Source organism: Oryx dammah, unplaced genomic scaffold (genome assembly GCF_014754425.2).
Source record: "Oryx dammah isolate SB20612 unplaced genomic scaffold, SCBI_Odam_1.1 HiC_scaffold_7, whole genome shotgun sequence".
Lineage (NCBI taxonomy): Eukaryota > Metazoa > Chordata > Mammalia > Artiodactyla > Bovidae > Oryx > Oryx dammah.
The window spans coordinates 22311375-22333809 of record NW_024070191.1 but is presented as its reverse complement, the minus strand read 5'-3'; the positions used below and the strand labels follow the sequence as shown (position 1 = coordinate 22333809).

The following is a 22435-nucleotide window of genomic DNA, read 5'->3' as shown; positions in this document are numbered from 1 at the left end:
TATAATAAAATATATTTTCTAAAGGGGAAAGAAAAACAAACTGAAATATACAATTTTAATTTAAAGATATCATGATATTCTTTCCGAAAATTAGAGACTGCCCTTCAGAGCTATGAGCTATCTGGTGGCTATTTAATTCCAAAGAAAACGAAATCAGTTCTGTCTTCAACACAATTCCAAAATAAAATGTTCAAGAACCATTATGAATATTATTAGTGAAATAGGTTATCCTGTTTTAATTTTAAAATATTGTGATGATTTTCCCAAGATTCTCTTTAAGTCACACAACTACACTATGGGGCAAAAGAAACAGCAACATATCTTTTTAACCCTAGCAAGAATAATAAATGATGGAAACAAGGATATTTACAAAATTCCAAAAGCCAGATAATTGGTGCATGTGTCTTACCTTTCTTTTACGAAGTCTGACTTGGTTATCTGTGGGTTCCTGGGTGGCCAGAGTCTCCTTGAAGTGTAAACACTGCATGCCATCTCCTGAGTTGAACTTTGGAAGACTTTTGTTTTGATGTTCTGAGAAACCACTCATCTCCAGGCCATTTTCAGCTGACATTCCACTAGGGCAGGAAGGAGGCTGCAGAAGGCAGCTTCCAGGATCTGGTTTTAATAATGGCAATCCTCTGTCCATACGAGGAATAGCCAATAACTTATCTTGTACTGCACTGCAGGTGTTGCTTTCATGTTCATCTTTAGGGAAGTCGGGTTTCCTTCGATGTTGAGCAATTACAGCAGAATTAAGCAACTGCTTTTCTGGCACAATATCTTTCACATTCAAAGAACTGCAAGCATTCATTTTGGACCGATCTTTTATTTCACTTAAGCTTATCTCCTTACAAAGCTCCAGGCTTTTACTCACCATGTCAACAACTTTCCTGTCCCCCTTTTCCTCAACCAGCCCTAAATCAACTCCACCAGCCATTCCCCAGGAGTCATAAGAATCTTGGTTACTTTCCACAATGGGTAGCGTCTTTACTAAGGAGCCTGCTCCTTTGACGCTATGTTGGTCTGATGTTTCAGGCCCTTGAGTAGTTAGAATCTGTTTATCATCTGTGAGATACAGATCCGAATCAGTGTCCTCATCAGAAACATGCACGAGTGTTTCTGTGCTGGCCTCCAGAGAAAGGAACCGATCTTCACCTTCATGGCTATCATCTTCATCCACCTCCTTTGAAATGTGACCCATTGGCCTCCCAGGAATCTCTCTCAGGTCTGAGCCATGACAGCAGTCTGGGAGTGAAACACACCTCTCTTTGCGGTCCACATTTAGAGTTGCATCTTTTTCCATACTTGCCTGCAAGCTGTCAGCTACTAGTCCATGATGACATGCTGTGTTACAATCATCAGAACTAAAAGGCTGTCCCATCCATTGGGTCACATGTTCTTCCCAGCTTCTCTTTCTGATAGCTACAGACATGTCATCGTAGTTTAACAACAGACAGAGAGATACATTCCGTATTAGACCAAAGGAGATGAGACTTGATGAAAGATTACTTCAAATTCACTGATTGAAGAAGAGAGGAAGTTTTGTCATTTCACCACCTATTAAAAAAATAAAATATATACATATAGTTCAGGATATAATTCTAAACTCAAATCTGTCTTGGAAAAGAGTGCTTAAGCAATGCTATGAAAGATTAAATGAGAGGTTTTTATAAAGCTTCCGATTAACAACCTTAATAGGGTTATTTCTTCAAAAAGCAGGCTAATATTCGAAGAAAAATTTACATTTAGTATCTCTGGTCAAAAATCATTGACAATACTTTTAAATGTAGCTGGATTGATTGACCTATTAATGAATAACCCAGTAGTGCTAGTGGTAAAGAACCTGACTGTCAATGCAGGAGACAGAAGAGATGTGGGTTTGACCCCTGAGTTGGGAAGATCCCTGGAGGAAGAGATGGCAACACACTCCAGTATTCTTGCCTGGAGAATCCCAAGGACAGGGGAGCCTGGCGGGCTACAGTCCATGGGGTCACAGAGACTCAGACATGACTGAGCGACTGAGCAGGAGCAGGAGCGTGTGTGTGCGTGTGTGTGTGTGTAATTTAAACAGGAGCGTGTGTGTGTGTGTGTGTGTGTGTGTGTAATTTAAAATTCTACTAGGAAAATATCTGGACCACTATACTTAATAATTCACCGAAGAAACTAGTTGCTCTAGCTTACACGCTTCCCTGGTTAACTTTTGTGGAAACAAATTGCTACAGAAATCTATTGGTTGTTTGGTTTGAATTGCACTAAAGGTCACCAAGGAACTGCTCATGCAAAACCTGAGCTACAGAGACAACACGTGTGATATATTAGCATGTGAAAGGGTTAATACAGACCCCAAATCACCAAGACACAGTTACTCCAGGGAGTGACTAAGAAACTCTGGGGTAATCAGTTTAGCTCATATTAACACAGAATTCATGCATAAGAAGGCATACCACACACCATTTGCAATGCCTTAGGGTAAATGGGCTTCCCAGGTGGCTCAGATGGTAAAGTGTCTGCCTACAATGAGGGAGACCTGAGTTCGATCCCTGGGTTGGGAAGATCCCCTGGAGAAGGAAATGGCAACCCACTCCAGTACTCTTGCCTGGAAAATTCCATGGACGGAGGAGCCCGGTAGGCTCTAGTCCATGGGGTCACAAAGAGTAGGACATGACTTAGCTCACTTTCAGGTTAAATATATTTACATACATCCCTTTGCTACTATGACCAGTTTGCAAGCTAGTATTGTTAAAGCTTAGAGAAGTTAAATGACTTGCCTAAGGCTACATATCTCAGGGTAAGCCTGGATTCAAAGTAGGCACCAGTTCTAAGACCCAGAGAGGCAACAAACTTCATTGTCTCCATGGAATGAGATTCTACAGCCTCCTTTCCCCCCAGACATCTTTAATAGGTATAAAATCTAAACTCCTCAGGTAAGGATTCAGGTGAATCAAAAAGAAGATGTGAGCACAGTAAGACAACTGAAACAGTTCTTTAGGAATTTCAGTCTCATTCTGTTTGGCTTCCAAGGAGTTTAGTTTGTATATTTCTGTTAGAATTTGGCCATAAAAATTTTTAAGTAAACAAGAAAACCAGGCATAAGATAAGGTCAGGATATAAACACATTCCAGATATCCATCCATCCTCTCTGCCTTGAATTATTCAAAGCCTTAGTTAAAGGCAACAAATTACACCAATGTAAACGCAACCTTATAAAAATGACTAATCCAAATGTGTCCCATAATGAAACCTAATGACTGAATTGTAAAAGAAAAACCTCATTCAAGAGCAGACACTTCCAGTTTCTACACCACACAAGAACGGTCAGCACATAAGATGGACTGGCTTATTGATTTCAGTCATAAACAAGATTAACCGTGGTGCTGGTTTCGGGTCACTTCAGTCTGTTGAAAAGGAGTCTGACTGCCCACCAAAAATTTCAAGCTATTCTGAATAAGCACATGCCAGAAAGGTAAATATTCTCATCCTGTAAAGACCAGGAATGTGCTAGAATTCTGGTACCCCAGACTGACCAAATATCATTCTGGATGCTATTTGGTTTCCTTAGAGGTCTGTGTGTATCTTTTTGAAAACGGCCAGCGTTCACATTTTCCATGTTGGCATTCATTTTGCATTCAAAAGAAAAATATAAAGTCCCTGAATTCCATGCATAAGTCATTATCGTGTGGGAGGCTACGGAAAGTGGAAAAAACGCATAGATGCAGGCCAGAAAATTTCTGCTTTCATGGGCAAATTTGGGTTGTAATAGGGCGGTTCTGTTTTAGATGCTTTCTTTTCTTTATTTTTATCCAGTGTAGAAAGAGCAGGCTAACTTAAGAAATGCCAAGTGGTATTACTGTGTCATTTCTAAGCCACATTTACATTTAAGTTGAGGCTGACTTCTGGTTTTATTTCTTTGATGAAGAAGGTGAAAGAGTTTTATTAACCCCTTGGGGAACAGATTACATAAAAGTTTTGCCTTTAAGTCCTTACCATAATATTAGTTAACTTATTGCACTCAACTTTGGCAAGTATTTTTATAACATCAAAGGAAGACAGTTAAACAGTTCTGAGACAATCTAGACGCAAAGAGAGACTGTAAATTAGATTCATACAGCATTAACTCCTTCTGTCTTAATTTCTTATCTAGGTCCTTTGGACATTTCCAGTATCATTCCTGTGAATTTATAGTGTCTTCATCTCAAAAACATAACATTTTCTAATTTTTATTTTGACCATCACCACTATAGTGTGGATATTCACTCCAAATCCTGTGGTCTGATAGATTTTTTTTTTAATTATCTCAACAAGCTTTCTTATTCACATTTCTTAATTCAATTCTGATTTGTAAGATTCATAGTTAAAAATCTGTCTTCAGGATCTAAAGGCCGGAAACAGTAGTAATTAAAATATGATTATTATTGCCTGGGCTGCCCAGAGGGCACTAGGGGTAAAGAATTCTGACTGCCAATGCAGGAGATGCAAAGGACGCGGGTTCTGTTGCTGGGTTGCGAAGATCCACTGGAATAGGAAAATGGCAACCCACTCCAATATTCTTGCCTGAAAAATTCCAATTCCATGGACAGAGGAGCCTGGCAGGCTACAGTCCATGGAGTCACAGAGTTGGACACGACTGCGTGACTGAGAACATTATTGTCCATCACATATGAGCACCCTGAACTCATTTTCTAAGTCATCTGAATTGACTCGAATCTGTCCTGTAAGATTCAGAAGTCTTTGTAAAAGACCTAAGTTTCCCTTTGAGCCTTCTCACCAGGCTGCCTTATTCAAAATTACATTTCTAACTACTGATGACTTACTTTGCAAGCTTCTATTACCATTTTTTAAAATGATCATTATTATGCAGTTTCATTCAGAATGAGCTCAGCTGCCCAGGGTTTGGATGAGAGATCTGGAAAAGTGTAAGTCATTCTAGGGTGTTGATTTTATGAAGTGAATTTCCATGGGGATTTTTCACTTTTTTAAATGTATGTGTTCAAACACCACTGTATTAATATAACAAGAAACCCTATGTACCTCTAATTATGTAATGATTCTGGAAAATATTTGTGAAATGTCCAGTTTGCTTTTTGTGATATTAGAGCATAGGATGTTTGGACACAGAGTGATTTAAAATGTATTATGTGGGCTCATTTTGTAACACTTACCACCCTTTAACATAACCATTTTGTGGCATACAGTCTGTATTTTAAAATGAATCAAAGTTTAACACAGTACTAAAAACAATGGAAGATATTCTAGTTTGAGAATCCCTGACTTATTTCTGATATCAAGCTATCATGCTCTCTTTTGCAACTGCTTCTGAAATGAACACTCATTTTGTATTTTGACCTGGCAGTGGTCCTCAGGGAAGAAGAACCCAATGGGAATCACTACTGCTGACACTATAGCCTCGGAGAACTCGGGGCAAATGAAGTACTTGTGGCTGAAATCAAGTGGGCAGTACCTCAGAAATGACAGCAACACTGCCTGATCATAGTCATGTATTCAACAAGTATTTATTTAGGACTGAACAGGCTACAGAAGGCTTCCCAGGTGGCTCAGTGGTAAAGAACCCGCCTGCGAATGCAGGAGACACAAGAGACACAGGTTTGATCCCTGGATTGAGATGATCTCCTGGAGTAGGAAATGGCAATCCACTCCAGTATTTTTGCCTGGGAAATACCATGGACAAAGGAGCCTGGTGGGCTATAGTCCATGGGGTCGCAAAGAGTCAGACACAACTGAGTGACTGAGCATGCACGCCTGGGCTGCAGACAGTCTGCTAAACACTGGGACTATAAACCTAAATATATATTAACTTGTTTTGCCCTTTCAGAGCACAGATGACATATATAGATATACGTACACATATATAAATAAATACACACACACGCACAAGCACATGATTGACTCCTGGGTTGTTTTTAGACACCTTCACACAGATGTTGCATATTAACAGTAGAGAAAATGAAGGCATAATAGTACTGCTGGTTTCTCTGTATTTTCCTACTTTCTTCTAGATGGCTTAGCTGGAATTACGTCTGGTTTTCCTTTACATCTTTCTTCTTAATTACCCATCCTGTATTAAATTTCTAGGTCATGTTTTTCTCCTACTACTGTTAAAACACATGTGTGCATATGTTTGTGTGCATGTGTGTGTGGGAAATAGTTACCACATAGTATGTATTCAATCACTGGGAGAAGGAACGAATATTATAAGGGAAATAATCTCCTTTTAATCAAAAGTAAGTTAAGCTCCTTCCCTGATGGCTCAGTGGGTAAAGAATCCACCTACAATGCAGAACACACAGGAGACACAGGTTCGGTCCCTTGGTCGGGAAGATTCCCCGGGGTAGGAAATGGCAACCCACTCCAGTGTTCTTGCCTGGGAAACCCCACGGTCAGAGAAGCCTGGCGAACTACAGTCCATTGGGGTGGCAAAGTGTTGGACACGACTGAGCAACTATGTACACACATACAGATTAAATTCCCTAACATGAACTCTTGCAAGAATAGAGAACGCTCCTGAACCAAGAAAAGAACATTTCTATTAATACAATGGCCCATGCTGTTACTAACATAAGGGTCAAGTTGGTGATATGGAGAGATGGGGAATCTGAGCATCCTATAACGACTTGACATCTTAATGGATCTTGGCCTGCGCTCGGGGAGTCAACTTTGCATATCATCATGCCACCCAAACACTTATTGAATTGAATTAGACAATCAGAACAGGATCAACAACAGTCAAACAGACATAGGTCTTCAAATGTGTGCTCACGAATGGCAAAGTAAATCTTCCTGACAGTGAGCATGGGTGGAGGTCGAAATGGAATTAATTTTCTTATTGGAGCTGTCAAAGAACAAATCATCTCGCAAACTAAATTGTAATACATCTGGGCACCTTCCACTGCCCCCAACTCAATGATAGCATGAGAGGAGTGCTTTAACATGCAAAACTGGAGTCACATATGCAGGAGGCTTAGGATCAGCGAGAAAGCCTGGGACAGACATGGTTATTCTTAATCCCTATATGTAAATGCATGATGAACAAATAGCCACAAAAAAAATCACATATTTTAAAAAAGCATTTCTATGAGTCTAGCCATGGTAGCCAACTTTTAATAAAAACACAATTAGCACTTACTCTTTCAAATATTCATGCTCTCTAATCCAAATTAGACAGGGTTAGAATTAGGCTTAAGGAGAGAGAAACCTCCTCCTCTCCTTAAGCCTAATGTTTTGCATAACATGATGCAAAAATCTCTCATTATATGATCGTATGCAGATTTCCTTTTTTGCGGCAATCTGGGTCTCATTCCTTCACAAAGTCATTATTCATCTACTTTTACATACTGTGTCAAATGTTGGAATTTACTCATTATCCCTCATTAGCTGTCTGTGGAAAAAACAAACTCCTATTAAAATTCTTTATTGATAAATTATTTAATGGAGCTTAAAATATTATATCTGAAAAAGCTTCTATGTCTTTAGGCTGTCTGGAAATTATCAACAGCCTTTTAAATTATAGCATAAACCACCTAGAATGAAGTAAGTCAATGGAGTAAGTAGTATATCACTTTTTTCCGGCAGACACATCTAAGCTTCCATCATTTTTGATCTTAAGAAAAAGAATGAAGAAATAGGTACCCAATTAAAATATTTTTTTTAATGTTTACTTATTTTCATGTATATATTAGTTTTACTGAGCTTGGTAATTTTTTTCTCCTTCTTAGCTCTCAGAGTCAAATATGTTCCAGGAAGCAAGTACATTTGAAAATTAACAAGGTCAATCCACTAGAAGTCAGCTCATCAGAAAAGATAAAGCTGTTACAAAATTGCAAATTATTATTTCTGAGTTGTCCTATTTTTACCTCCAGCTTCCTCCTATATAATGTACCCGTGTGTGTGTGTGTGTGTGTGTGTAGTCACTCGGTCCGATTCTCTGTGACCTCATGGACTGTAGCCGTGTGTGTGTGTGTGTGTGTGTGTGTAGTCAACTCAGTCCGATTCTCTGTGACCCCATGGACTGTAGCCCTGTGTATGTGTGTGTGTGTGTGTGTGTGTGTAGTCACTCAGCCCGATTCTCTGTGACCCCATGGACTGTAGCCCGCCAGGTGTGTGGGTGTGTGTGTGTGTGTGTGTGTGGTCACTCAGCCCGATTCTCTGTGACCCCATGGACTGTAGCCCGCCAGGTGTGTGTGTGTGTGTGTGTGTGTGTGTGTGTGTGTGTAGTCACTCAGTCCAATTCTCTGTGACCCCATGGACTGTAGCCCGCCAGGCTCCTCTGTCCCTGGTAGTTTCCAATTCCCTTGCAGGGAGGAGCTCAGATACTGGCAGTGTCTGACTTATCACCACTTTATAGCTCAAGTCAGCCAAGTTTGTATTCCCAGAACATTTTCTTAAATAACCACGTGTAATGTGACTAAATCTTTTAAAATGTCATGATATTTGCCTGATATCACTAAAAGTTTTCTGGAGATAATTGGTTTCCAGGAGATCCCAGAATTAACGCAGTCTTGGGGGATAATATTGTATCATGGATGCAGTAATTTCTAGATATCTATATTTCCTTTGGGATTCCATGCTTTTTTTTTTAATGTACATAGTCTTCTCAATAAGTGTTCCATTTCGTGCAGATCCCTTTGAGCATCTAGAACTACATAGGAATTTCTGCAAATAAATTCATTAACGAATGATTAATTATTTGGCTTTCTGACTTCATGTCTTTTCTGCAAACTCCCTTAAAACCAAAGTATTGCTTTTGCTCTGAACTTGTTTCACTTGAAATTTTTGATGCAACAGGAAGCAGCTTAAAATTAAATTTTATATCAAATGTTTCACTGTCTTTTTTTATGGCAAAGCAATATGACTGATATGTGGTTTTCTGCCTTTTTGTAAAAAGATACTTCTATTCTACAACAGACATGAATTATAATGCTTTATCATCAGCATAGTGAGATGTGTGGCTTTGCTTTAAGTGGTCACTTTCTATTTCTAGCTTTGCTATCATTTCTAAGAACACTCCAACAGTAGACATAGGAATCACTAAATATAAATAAGAGATAGGGCCATAGCAAACCAGGTGCTCACAGCTTGGTGACAACATGATCCTGAGATTTCAGCTGTTTGATAAGCACAACTTTCACTGAAATCAGGAACACGAAATCACTTGAGAACTTCGTTACTTCTGTTAGGTTGGTATCCTATCAGGGATTGATGCTCTGATATCAACTTCTGTCCTCTGCGGCAGTGGTCGTTTAGTCGTGTCCAGCTCTTTGCGACCCCATGGACTGTAGCCTGCCAGGCTCCTTTGTCTATGGGATTTTCCAGGCAAGAATACGGATATGGGTTGCCATTTCCTTCTCCAGATGATCTTTCCAACTGAGGGATTGAACCCGTGTATCCTGCATTGCAGATGGATTCTTTTACGGCTGAGCCACCAGGGGTATCCTTCTATATTTAATATCTATCATTCTCAGCTTATTTTTTTTCATCTGCATATGTACATGTGAGATTGTTTTTACTACCAACTGTCCCAAATACCCAAGAAATAGTTGGTGCATTAGAAACTTTCGATGATCACGGTAATAGTGATAGTAAAAAAGTTTCCACGTATTAAGCGTTTGCTGTGGATCAGGCCTGTGCGTTTGGTGTTGCCCTTTCATTGTCTCAGTAATAAGATTCATAAGCAGTAAGTACTCTATGTAGTGGGTACTGTTATTATCCTATTTTATACAGAGACGTTTTGGCAGGACTAAGGAACAGGTCAATGTCCAACACCTATTGGTGGCTAGTGTTTATTATCTCTATTTTTTTTGTGAGGGCAAGATGTCTGTTAAAGAATCTTTTTCTTTTTCTGGTGATTTGCATTCATTACTTAGGTTCTGTCTTTGCCAGTTTTCTCACTTCTAGAATAGGAATAATGAAAATCATTGAGAGAAATAATAATATTGGGCTATCATAATAATGATGAGCTGATAATACATGTAAAGCACTTAATCCATGGCACAGTGCAATAATTCACTAGATACTAGAAGATGACGATGATGAGGAAGATGGTGACAGCAATAATTCTTTTATTTTGACAGATCTTAGCTGCAGAATCCATAACTGAGGGGGAACTGGAACTATCCCTTGTATGCCCATGTTATTTCAATACAGATGAGTTATTTGACCACAGAGTGAAACGCCATGATTCTTTCTTTCTTGATTCATTTGACCTCTGCTTTTTTAAAAAAAAAAAAACACAGAAATTTCTTTGTTATACTGTATGTGACCCAGTTGGTACATACAAAGTCTCATCTGATGCTCAAAATGACCCAGTGATATAAATATTTACAGTATCTTCCAGATTTTACCAATAAAAAGCAGAAGCTCAAAGTAGATATGGGGCATGCTTGAAACCACAGAGCAGATTTCAAATGGCAAAGATGCAAGACTGAGCCCATTTTCTGTCTCTTCCCATGAGCTTTCCAGTACACTACCCCATTTAAGTTGTGGAAAATTCACCAGTGCTCTGCTCTCACTGGCCTCATGTAACTTTTAACTTTGAACTATTTTTGGATGCTCACGCTTCCCTCTGGTTCTTAATGAACTTGTAATGTCATCTTATGAGAGTGTTGTTAACCTCTGGCCTCAGGCTCTGATGACTCTTGCCAACCTCTTATTTTCCTTCCTCTTTAAAAATTATTATTCAGTCATTACAGGATGTCTGGAAAACTTAAAAAAAAAGTCTCACAACACCCACTCTTCAACATTGGTTTTCCTTTCCTTTCTTTCTTCTTTCCCTCCTATTTACTCCACAAACATTTACTAAAAAAACAGGTATTGACAGTAGCTGACACATTAGATATTTTGCCAATTGCTGGGAATAAAAAGCAACACTTACTGAATTTCTGATCTTGCTTTCTGCTCTTCCTACTTTCTTTCTATCTCATTTACTAATGGACTGATTCCCTCTGGATTATCTGAACTGTATTGCTAAGCCATTCTGTTAAGCCATTCTGTTATTTCAGTCTAATAAGACAACTTTTTCATACATAGAGGTCTTCCCTTGTGGCTCAGCTGGTAAAGAATCCACCTGCGATGTGGGAGACCTGGGTTCCATCCCTGGGTTGGGAAGATCCCCTGGAGAAGAAAAAGGCTACCCACTCTGGTATTCTGGCCTGGAGAATTCCACAGACTATATAGTCCATGGGGTTGCAAAGAGTCGGACATGACTGAGTGACTTTCACTTCACTTTCATACATACAAGCAGTTACAACTGCTTTTTTCAATCCTCTATCTTCTTTCATGAACAAGTTCACATACATGCTGCTTACACTGCCTTTTGTTTTTTTTTAAACACAGGAATTCCTGTTTAATATTTTCAAGTTCACTTATTATACTTTATAATACACTGAATCAAAATAAATAATCTCTTTTAAACTGGGTCTCAAGGTCCATCTTCACCTTTCTTCTGAATAACTTCCTCAAAAACTAAGCTCATCTATTTCTCAAAACTCTGTGAGCTGACCCTCAGTTTAGTGCCAAATGAGAACGGCAGAAATACATGCTGTATTTCTGTATCCACACCAAAGACAATCTGAATTTGGGCTTCTCTATTTACCTGTTTGACTTAAATTGCACAAATAAGGGCCTTATCATTCACTTGGAAGAAGGCGGCTCAATATTTATGCTATTTTCTTAAAATCTGGAGGAATTTCCCCTCATTCTCTTTAAATCCTGATGTAAAATTCTTAACATTTATTCAAATAATAACTGATCCAAAGCTAAATCATCACTCATTTGGAACTTTGCTGTACTATAATGATATCTACAGAGAGAATTCTCATTGTAAGATGATATTGATGCCAATTCATTCATTCTCTAAACAGAAAATCAATGAAAGGATGGTCCAGTGGCTGACTCTGCACTCCCAATGCATGGGGGCCTGGGTTCAATACCCGGTCATAGAACTAGATCCCACAAGCCTCAACTAAGAGCTCGCATGCTGCAACTAAAGATACGGCATGCACAACTAAGACTCAGCACCGTAAAAACAAAACAAAACAAAACCCAAAAGATATTTTAAATGTCCCAGTTTAGAGTTGTTTTAATCCTATAGGACTCTTTCTCTGTAAGTAAGATTAAACCATGCCTAAAGCATTTGTGGGCCTTCCCTGGTGGCTCAGCGGTAAAGAACTCACCTGCCAATGAAGGAGACGCAGGTTCAGTCCCTGAGTCAGGAAGATCCCCTGGACAAGAGCATGGCAACACTCTTCAGCATTCTTGCCTGGAGAATCCCATGGACAGAGAAACCTGACAGGCTTCAGGTAGACTCAGTAAGTCTACCCCATGGTCCCCAAGGGTCGGACCCGACTTGCTGACTAGACAAAAACAAAGTGCTTGCTGCAGGTGTAGGTATGGGTAGGGGCTTCCCAGGTGGCGCGAGCCGTAAAGAGCCTGCCTCCTAGTGCAGGAGACATGAGAGATGTGGGCTCGATCCCTGGGTCAGGAAGAGCCACTAGAGGAGGGCACAGCCCCCAACTCCAGTATTCCTGCCTGGAGAATCCCATGGACAGAGGAGCCTGGAGGGCTACAGTCCACAGGGTTGCAAAGAGTCGCACGTGACTGAAGGGACTCTTTGGATAGGGCCAGAAAAATTCTCTTCTTTATTATAATGTACTCAAGAAAAAATAAAGAAAATGATGTACTACTCTCTTTTACTAAGTCCTTTAGTTAATCATGCAATCAGTTATATGGGCTATTGCTTTATAGTGTTTATTCCTCATTCCAATCATGTAGAGTGTGGAGACTTGGAAGTGTTGAATAGCTTATCTTTTAACTGGTAATAACATCAGGAAATCCAATCTGGTTCATAAAAATGGGGAAAAAAGGGTCATGACTCACATTTTCTTAACAACATGGGATGTACTAGAAATGAAACATATTAGTTTTATTAGAAAGGCTCTTGCCATGAAAAGTGCAGTGTTTCAGCATGAATAGCAACATATACTGTCATATATGAGGAATGGTACCGATGAAACAGCCAACTCCTCCATTTAACACTGCACTGGTCAGCCATTTATTTATATACCATTACAAATTCTGCATTCTACAACTAAAGGACTTTGTAGATGGCTCAGAGTAGATATATGAACCAATTAAAGGACTAAAAATAAGCTGTTGAAGGCATGATGAAAAGAAGTGGGTTTATTTGGCCTCAAAATGTACACATATTTTCACATGTCCATTTAGCCTTTTCACATTTCCACTGAGGTAAAAATGCATAGAACTGGAAACAGGCTACAGCAATGGAGATTTAGGTTATTTAAATAAAAACATGTCTGGGTATGTAAGATTCTTAAACTGATTCCAATGGGGGGCAGTAAAATCTTTCCTGAACGTCACTGGTTGGGTTGGGTTATAATGATACCATTTAGATACAAAGATATGAATCAGACAACCTCCTTTTTAACTATGTTTTTAAGAAACATCAGTTTAAAATTAATATAATTATTAGCATATGGATTGATTTCCTGGGCATAAATATGAAATGTAACAAACGGTCACAAACAAGTTACTCTTTTAAAGTGTTTGTTGAAGGTAGAAGAAAACTTATGCATTTGAGGGAATTTCATTACTTAGTAAACTTGGTTCTTTTTTAAAGCCATGAATTTTCTTTTCCCCCATGCTGTAATGCTAGTGGCAGCTGTAAGCCTTTTTTTTTTTTTTTAAAGAAGCATTTCAATTTTCTGTTTAAAGGTAGCCTTCTACCAGATATGGATATGTTCATACCCTATTATGCATAATTATTATTTGGGAGCAAGGTGATGTGATATAAAGTTATCTGAATTATGACACAGGGTATGGTGGTTCCAATGTCATCTCTTCAACTAACAGTGTGACCTTGGACAGGTCATTTTTGAATGCCATACTTCAGCTTCTTTACTGGCACCTTTAAGATAGTGTTAGACGAGGTGACCTCTCATATTTTTTTCCTTCCTTAAAATTCTATTGAGGAAATTTATTAAACTATAATTTAGAAAAGTCAATATTTTATTTTAACATATTAAACAGATTCTTTTTATCACTTTAAGTCTTAACACGACTTAAATTGTTAGTGAATAGTTAGAATTTGTCAACACAAGTTATTCTAGCATAAAATTAGCATGATTAGCTAATACAGCAAATGGTCACCTTATACCATGTCAAAGTTTATGACGAAAACTTTGACTTCATATGATCCAACTGTCAAACAGCTTTCATATTTCATTTAGGATATTTTGTGTTCATCTAATAAATTTGGAAATATGCATGGCTATTTGTTTCTTTCACATATCTTTCCATATTATTTCTATAAAATAATGGTTTTCATTCTAAATATTCAGAAGTATAAATATAACACTATGCTATCTATTAAAACTCTCTGCTATTTCAGTCATTACTATATTTCTTTCCTTATACACTGCACATGTAAACATAACTTAAAAACACTACAGTCCAGTGGAAATGTAATTTTATGATTACATGAATTATGGACGCAGATCAGCTTTTCATATGATTTTAGTGATTTCCAGCAACCTTAAAATGGTAATAAGGAATGTCATTGTCATTGAGATTTACTTTAATTATTCAAAAATATTCACATAGAATTTGAGCAGTGAATAGTTAATTCAGCAAAGTTAATATATATCTTAAATCTAATTCTGATATTTAAATTTTTAAAAATCAGAGTAAATTCTATTTAGGATAGAAATAAGTTGTAAACTTTCATGTGTTTACTTTTTTGAAAAAGTAAATAAATAAACCATTTATTAGCAAGCTGTACATTAGCAGTTTGACCTGTAGTTGAAACTGGGTGGGGACATACTGAAGAATTCAATCTTCATATTTTAAACGAGACACAAACTTTTCTTTGAAATATGCATTATTAAGAAATAAAGTCATTCTAGCAGGAACTACTCTTCTGTTGGCAAAAGACGGGGAAATAAAAAAAATCATTTACACCTCACACTTAATGTGTGACAATAATGTATTTGTTTCACAAAAGTCATATAATAGGGAAAGTGGTCTTCTGCCTCTAGTGATAAATAAGTTAAGGATGAAAAGGACTTGAAAATAAGATCTTACTTTACGGAGAAAAAGAGTGAAGTCTCCCTGGAGCCTATTTCCGAATTGACATTCTGCTAAAACAGTTTGACCCACAGTTTTCTTCTTACTAAACCTTTTCCAATTCTGATTTCGTGGCTCAGCTCTAAGACCCAGGAAATCACCACTCACTCCGTGCAAGATGCTAACATGTCTCTCAATCTTTCTGCCTCTCTGTAGATTGCCTCAAAGCGGAGAGATAGATATTCCACAGCGTCTTACCTCGACGAGGAGGAGCTGAAACGCCGAGGCATGACATGCTTCAACACTCAGCCTAGGAGAGGAATCCGTCTCCGTTACTTTCTCCAAAATATAAGTTCACATTTCGTGGTTGAGATCATGGCTCTATTCTAAGCGGTTCTGCGCAGTGTGTGATTCTAACAAAAACAGCCTCCGCAGCTGGAGGGAGCCTTAGCCGAAGCCGGAGTCTGTCAAGGCGTTCCTAGTGACTTCTGTCTAGTAAATTCAGACTGATGTTTTGCAAAAGGGGCCTCCACAACCAGGCCCAGATTGCCTGCGAAGCATTTCCTGCCTCTGAGTGGTGTGCGTGTGAGAAAGACTGAGCCGGGAGGAGGGGAGGGGGGAGCCCTGAGGCCGGCGATTTAGGAGTTCTGATTTTACACAGAACTGAAGTGAGTTTGTCAAAACCCTTGAGGTGATTAGCTGGAGAGTTATAAAACCGTAAAGCCTTTTTCTATCCCACACTGCTTATGGAAAAAAAAAAGATAGAAAACATAGTTCTTTCCTTCCTCTACAACTTTTCCACTGTATTCAGTGTATACACACAATGTAATCAAAATACCTTTGCAGGACTCCTTTCAAAAGATCTTTTAAGGGAGCAAGATGCAGTTAGATTTTTAATACCGTAATTCTTCTAAATTTGAAAACCTTTTGACCGCTCCTTCATTTAAAATGCTGCATCCAGATTTCACACCGTACCTGAGATCTGTTAAGTGAGATCCTAGGAATCCAGCAAACAGAACGTTTTCTTCAAAATCTCTGATCCCAAGAATCCTTCCCGGAAATAAAATAGTTTGTGTCAGGGCCCAGGCAGCCTTGCTTCTGGCCAGAATCCTCCAGTCACACACATCTAGTGCTGGAAAAGCAGAAGACAGACTCCATCTTGATCCTATTACAGTCTTGCTGACATTAACCACTTGCAACTGCTTCCATCCCGCAGAACAGAGTCTGGGACTCACATCTCTCAAGCAGCTCACAGTATCTGTATCCTTCCTCCGACACAAATGTTGTGAACTATCGTCTGTTTATCTTTTCTGCTTTCTTATGCCTCCACTGGATGACTTCCTCCTAGCTGCTCTAGGCTGGGAACTTGGACTACCATTTGGTTTTGATTAAAACCAGACAGCAAACTCTGGAGAATGTAGGGAATAAGCTAATGGAAACTGCAAGTATGGATTTAATTAGTGCATCAATTAATAATAAATGTTCGCTCCTCTTATAATAAGATGACACAAATATCAAGGCAGAGGAAGCGCAAGTCGTTTCAGGAAAGAAGTTACACCAATTCTTCCTTTATGACCCAGAATTCTCTTTGGGGAAAGTGGAAGGAAAGAAGAGTGATGTGGCCTTGGGACATCCAGGTTGTGCAGAGGCCGGTGCAGCAGGCTGGTTGTTTATACCAGAGAAACAGGAAACGGCATCTCTGAGTTTAATTATCTTGCTTGTTTGAAACTGTTCAGTAATGCCTCCCTTCTACTTTATTTACAATCAATGGATTCTCTTGCTGTTTATGACATAGGTATTTCTTTCAGGGATTAGTGATCAGATTAACCTGATCTTTGGGTCTACATGGGGCTTGCAACTACCCAGAGATTTCCAATAATGAGAGGAACAATCCCAATTTACATATGATAAAAGAGGAACATAAAAAGGGATACAAGAAATATTAAACCTGTTAGCCCTAGATCTATGTGGTACATCTCTGAAATTGTAAGCAGTTTTTATTATTCACATTTATTCTCTAATTTTTACCAAGACTAACAGACACCTAGATAGCATAATGATCATGTTTTGAGTACTTTCTGATACTACTGAATAGATGAGAAGTCAGAGTATTATGTTATAGCCATTAGTTCTTTTCTTACTGGGTAGCTAAAATCTCTCAAAATTAGTGCAAAGCATGGACTATCAGAAATATCAAACCCAATGCTTAACATTTGTATGTATGTTAAATTTGGTTAAAACGGTATGTGGGAGGGATAACACTTTATACATAATTTTCAGATGAGGAGCATTCAGATAACCTGGAGGGAGAAGCAATTTTTAGGAGTTTATCTCAAAACATTACTGATTAAAAAATGAGCATTTAGATTCCTTGAAGTTAACCTTCAGCCACAAGAAGGAAGTCCACAACTTCATAAATTCTTTAAAGGGTCATTTATGTTCATATTCAAAATACTTCCACTGAAACTATTTAATCTTCCCAACTATCATTGTGTGTATTCTTATTTTTATCTTGCAGATGAAGTATTAGAAATTTATGAGAGTAATTTTCTCACAATCAAATGATGGACAGTAGCCAAGTCTACTTTGGAACCCAAATTTTCTAACTGTGACACCCTGAGTTCAACTGTCTCTCTTGGCTCTCTCTTAATTGCTGTGTGAAACTAGGAAGACTTCTTAAACCTTCTGAGTTTCGGATTCCTCGTTATAAATAGGGACAATTCCACATAACTCCCAGATTGGAAAATAGGATTAAATTTATATACAGATATATTTATAAATTTATCTCTTTCCCTTCAGAAAACACTGGAGCAGAATGGAATGAGAATTGATGTAAGTTCTTTCCTAAAATAACTTGTATATCTCTATACCTATCTGCTGTAGCTCTGCTTCTGGTAACAGAGGGCACTCAATAAACATTCTCACTCCGCTAATTCTTCTTGACTAGATTCTCCTCCTGAGTACTATAATCCCTCTCTTGTATAATTTAGCTTTGTTTCTGTTTATATTGGCCTGAGGAAACAACAAAACCCTGTTCACATAGATTTATAAATGGTTTTTTAGATATCCAGATACTCTTATTAGTAATTTTCTCCTTAACGTTCTCTTCCCTAAACAAATAAGACTTCATGATTTACTCTATTATTTAGAAGGATTACTTCCCAAATCTTTAATCACTCTTATTTATTTTTCCTCCTTCAGTTGCCTGACTCCAAACAAATCCCAGAACTTATATTCTCATAAATGCTTTACCAAATATGAGGATAAAGATAACTAATGAGATCGTTTCCTAAATATTTAACATAGTGTCAGGCACATAGAAGGGGTCCAAGATATTTGTCCTCTTCTCCTATCCACTTGTAAATCTCAATACAAAACTCCTTTAAATGTTTGCATATTATTCAGCTAATAAAATATGGTAGAGGGACAGTTAAAAAGTTGAAAGCAAAGTATCAGGAAAGGACTCTGGCTCCAAAACTAACAATCGTGATGACCCTGTTCGAATTACTTAGCCTGCATAAACCTTGGTTTTAGTCTCTGAATCTAAGGGTTTTTCAAAATTAGAGATGATAGTCCATGTCAACATGTCAAGTCATTAGACTTCATGGCTGGTGGGGCAGTCATTGTTATCTAGAATTATTTTCACCATTTAAGTAATTGCCTTTTTCATGTTTGTATCTCTATTCTATGATTGTTTTCCTGAGGACTTTTATCTGTTGAGCTCAGTTAAATGTATACATTTGGAACAACTTTATTGGTGGAGCAATTAGGTACTTTTTTTTTTTTTTAAAGAAAAGGGAATTGCAGAATGAGGATTGTAAGCTATTGTGAAGATTAGCTTTTTTTCCATGCTGTTTTTGTTGTTCAGTCACAAAGTTGTATCCGACTTTTTGTAACCCCATGAACTGCAGCATGCCAGGCTTCTTGTCCTTTTTCCCATGTCAGTTCAGTCAGTTCAGTCGCTCAGTCGTGTCTGACTCTTTGCGACTCAATGAATCGCAGCACGCCAGGCCTCCCTGTCCATCACCAACTCCCAGAGTTCACTCAGACTCATGTCCATCAAGTCAGTGATGCCATCCAGCCATCTCATCCTCGGCCGTCCCCTTCTACTCCTGCCCCCAATCCCTCCCAGCATCAGAATCTTTTCCAATGAGTCAACTCTTCACATGAGGTGGCCAAAGTACTGGAGCTTCAGCTTTAGCATCATTCCTTCCAAAGAGATCCCAGGGCTGATCTCCTTCAGAATGGACTGGTTGGATCTCCTTGCAGTCCAAGGGACTCTCAAGAGTCTTCTCCAACACCACAGTTCAAAAGCATCAATTCTTCAGTGCTCAGCTTTCTTCACAGTACAACTCTTACATCCATACATGACTACTGGAAAAATCATAGCCTTGACTAGAGGGACCTTAGTCGGCAAAGTAATGTCTCTGCTTTTCAATATACTATCTAGGTTGGTCATAACTTCTTCCAAGGAGTAAGCGTCTTTTAATTTCATGGCTGCAATCACCATGTGCAGTGATTTTGGAGCCCAGAAAAATAAAGTCTGACACTGTTTCTACTGTTTCCCCATCTATTTCCCATGAAATGATGGGACCAGATGCCATGATCTTCGTTTTCTGAATGTTGAGCTTTAAGCCAACTTTTCACTCTCCTCTTTCACTTTCATCAAGAGGCTGTTTAGCTCCTCTTCACTTTCTGCCATAAGGGTGGTGTCATCTGCGTATCTTCCCATGTACCAAGATGTAAATAATAAACACTGGCTATGATTGGATAGCTAATCCTCAACTATCACTGGGAAATTTAAATCTGCACTTTTACAGAATTGTTCAATGACTCTAAAGTCCAACAACCTTTTGACTGTGCAAAGTGGGACCTATCCTTTGAAAATAATGTTTAACCCTTTATGACTTGAGTAGCAAACATCATTAATTCAGCACTCGCATTTAACGTTTGTGATATTGTGGGTATAAGCAGGCTTTTATTTTTCTGTTTTAGTGAAAGAATAGTGTCCTAATAGTAATGAACTTAAAATTAATATAGAGAGAGACTGAATGTCTTTAAAGCACTTTAGAATTGTCCACACAAGTACATGCTGTGCTTAGTTACTCAGTCGCCTTCAACTCTTTGTGACCCCACGGACTGTAGCCCTCCAGGCTCCTTTGTTCATGGGGATTCTCCAAGCAAGAATACTGGAAAGGGCTGTCGCGCCCTCCTTCAGGGGACCTTCCTGACCAAGGGATCAAACTCCTGCCTGTTGCATCTCCTGCACTGGCAGGCAGATTCTTTACCTCTAGCGCCACCTAGGAAGTCATGAAGAAACTGTCTATGAAAACTGATCATTCAAAAATCTGCGTAAAAACTTTGCTTTCAATTTATTGGAGTAACCACATGTGTGTCAGAGCAATAAAGATGTAGTATTTGATAGATTTCTAGTTATTTTTTCAGCAATATTTACATGTACTTTCTTCCAATAAGCTCATTTTGATAGACACATACCCATGCTGGAAAAAAATACAATTTTGTAGTTTTAATAATCTGCATATGCATATTAGTTTTGGATCAGTGTTGTCAATGATCCAAATTTTGGTTAGCTCTTGATAAATGTTAATTTTTTATTTTTTATCATTGATTTTTGATCAATGTAATTTTGATGGGTTAGTTTTTAGATCAATGATGTCACACTTTTGATACTGCATTTTGCCAAACAGTTAGTATTCATCCAGAAGAATTTATTAATGGAACACAAGTTTGACATTAAACTGACAAAAGTAGCAAAACCATATAAATTCTCCAAAACCCATTATATCTGCTTTTTGGATTATTATATACACTGCTTCCCTTCATTGAAAATGATTACAACTCAGGAATAGCTATGAAAAAAAGTATACTGATAAATTCCAAATAGAAATTAAAATATAAATTTAGAAAACAGTTTTAAAAAACAGGAAGAAAGAAAAACTACACTGGCACAATATATATGGTCTCTGAAAACATTGAATCTCCCTACCTGTTCAAAAGGGCCAAGATATTCTTAGAAGCATGAAGATCCCAAGCCATGAAAGATACTTAGGAGAGGTCTAGGTGTGCCCAGCTAGTGGAGGCCAAGGTTAGTTCTATGTCCCACAAAGATTTGTTCTGTATGAAAACTTAGGCTAACATGACCATTTGGTACTCTTTAGCATCCTTGTTGAGGTTAATATAACATTCTCTGAAATTCTCATTTCCCTGTATCTTCAGTCTATTCAAAAAATGTTTCCTCTTCTCTTTAGGCTGGAAGCTCATTCTCTCTCTAGCTTCTCTTGTCCTTTCAAATGCTCTTATTGTTCTTATACATTGTCTCTTGCACCCTCTGTTCGCCTGGAAAAGGTGAAAGTATCTGTGTCCAGATTTCTTCATCTCATAAAACTTCTGCTCCAGTTAAATCTCTACCTTTTGAGAGTCATTCCACCTGACTCCTTATCCTATACTCCAGCATCCAGGGCAGCGTCCTCAGCGTACCGCTGGAGGGGGAGCGGCAGGGATGGGAGTCATGAACTTGTTACCAAGGCTTATAGCCTTGAAGGAATATCTGTTCAATTTCTGTTAAAATACAAGTATACTTCTCATATTTGTCTCTTTAAAACTGAACCACTGGAAAACCTCAGAATACTTATCAAGTGACCTACTTAACATCTGTCCTCACACTCAAGCAATACTTACTTTGTATTTACTATGTTCATGGTACTATTCTGTGCACTTAGGAAATATTAAACACCACCCAACCAAAAGAAAAAAAGAGGACTTTGCCATCACGGATCTTAAAATGGAGGGCAGAGGATTAGTAATGCACAACAAGCATAAATATATAAATTATCTAGTAGGTGAATAATTACCAAGGGAAGCAGAAAATGCAGAGCATGATAAAGAATATGAGGAGTGAGGGACAATCATGTTACAGAATTAACTAAAGGATATCAGGGGAGATCTTTCTCAGGAACTTTTTAGTAAAAGTTTTAAAAGGATAGGGAGATGGCCATATAGATATCTGAGGGTCATAGAGTCTAGGCAGTGTAAACAAGATCCTAAAAAAGAGTGTGCCTGGCAGTTTCCCAAAATAGCAAGGAAATCAATGAGGCTGGGATAGAAGGAGGAAAGGGTAGAGAAAGACAAGATGCACTCAGGAAGGTAAGGAAGAGTGAGTTAGTTAGGTGGTGTCTTGTAAGGACTTTGGCTTTGATTCTGAAAAGTGGTGCCCTGGCAAGGCTGAGTAGCAAGATCTGCTTTACATTGTGATGGGGTTACTCTGGCTGCTGTATTAATAGGCTAAGAGGAACTAAGAGCCAGAAAAGGACCAGTTAGGAGG

General features: G+C 38.4%; 1 protein-coding gene across 3 annotated transcripts in view; it reads right to left on the bottom strand.

Moving 5' to 3' along the window:
* Positions 1-22435, bottom strand: part of DLC1 (DLC1 Rho GTPase activating protein) — a 515375-nt gene that overhangs the window by 414083 nt on the left and 78857 nt on the right. Inside the window, exons 1-2 of one of the 3 annotated variants that reach the window (XM_040243174.1) lie at positions 16069-16385; positions 410-1557 (exon numbers count right to left, since the gene is read on the bottom strand). In XM_040243174.1, the coding sequence (XP_040099108.1) occupies positions 410-1432 (1023 nt within the window). In that variant the 5' untranslated portion in view covers positions 1433-1557; positions 16069-16385. Of the gene's footprint in view, positions 1-409; positions 1558-15351; positions 15693-16068; positions 16386-22435 lie in introns of those variants that run through there. The other 2 variants (XM_040243173.1, XM_040243175.1) reach the window with 2 other exon arrangements.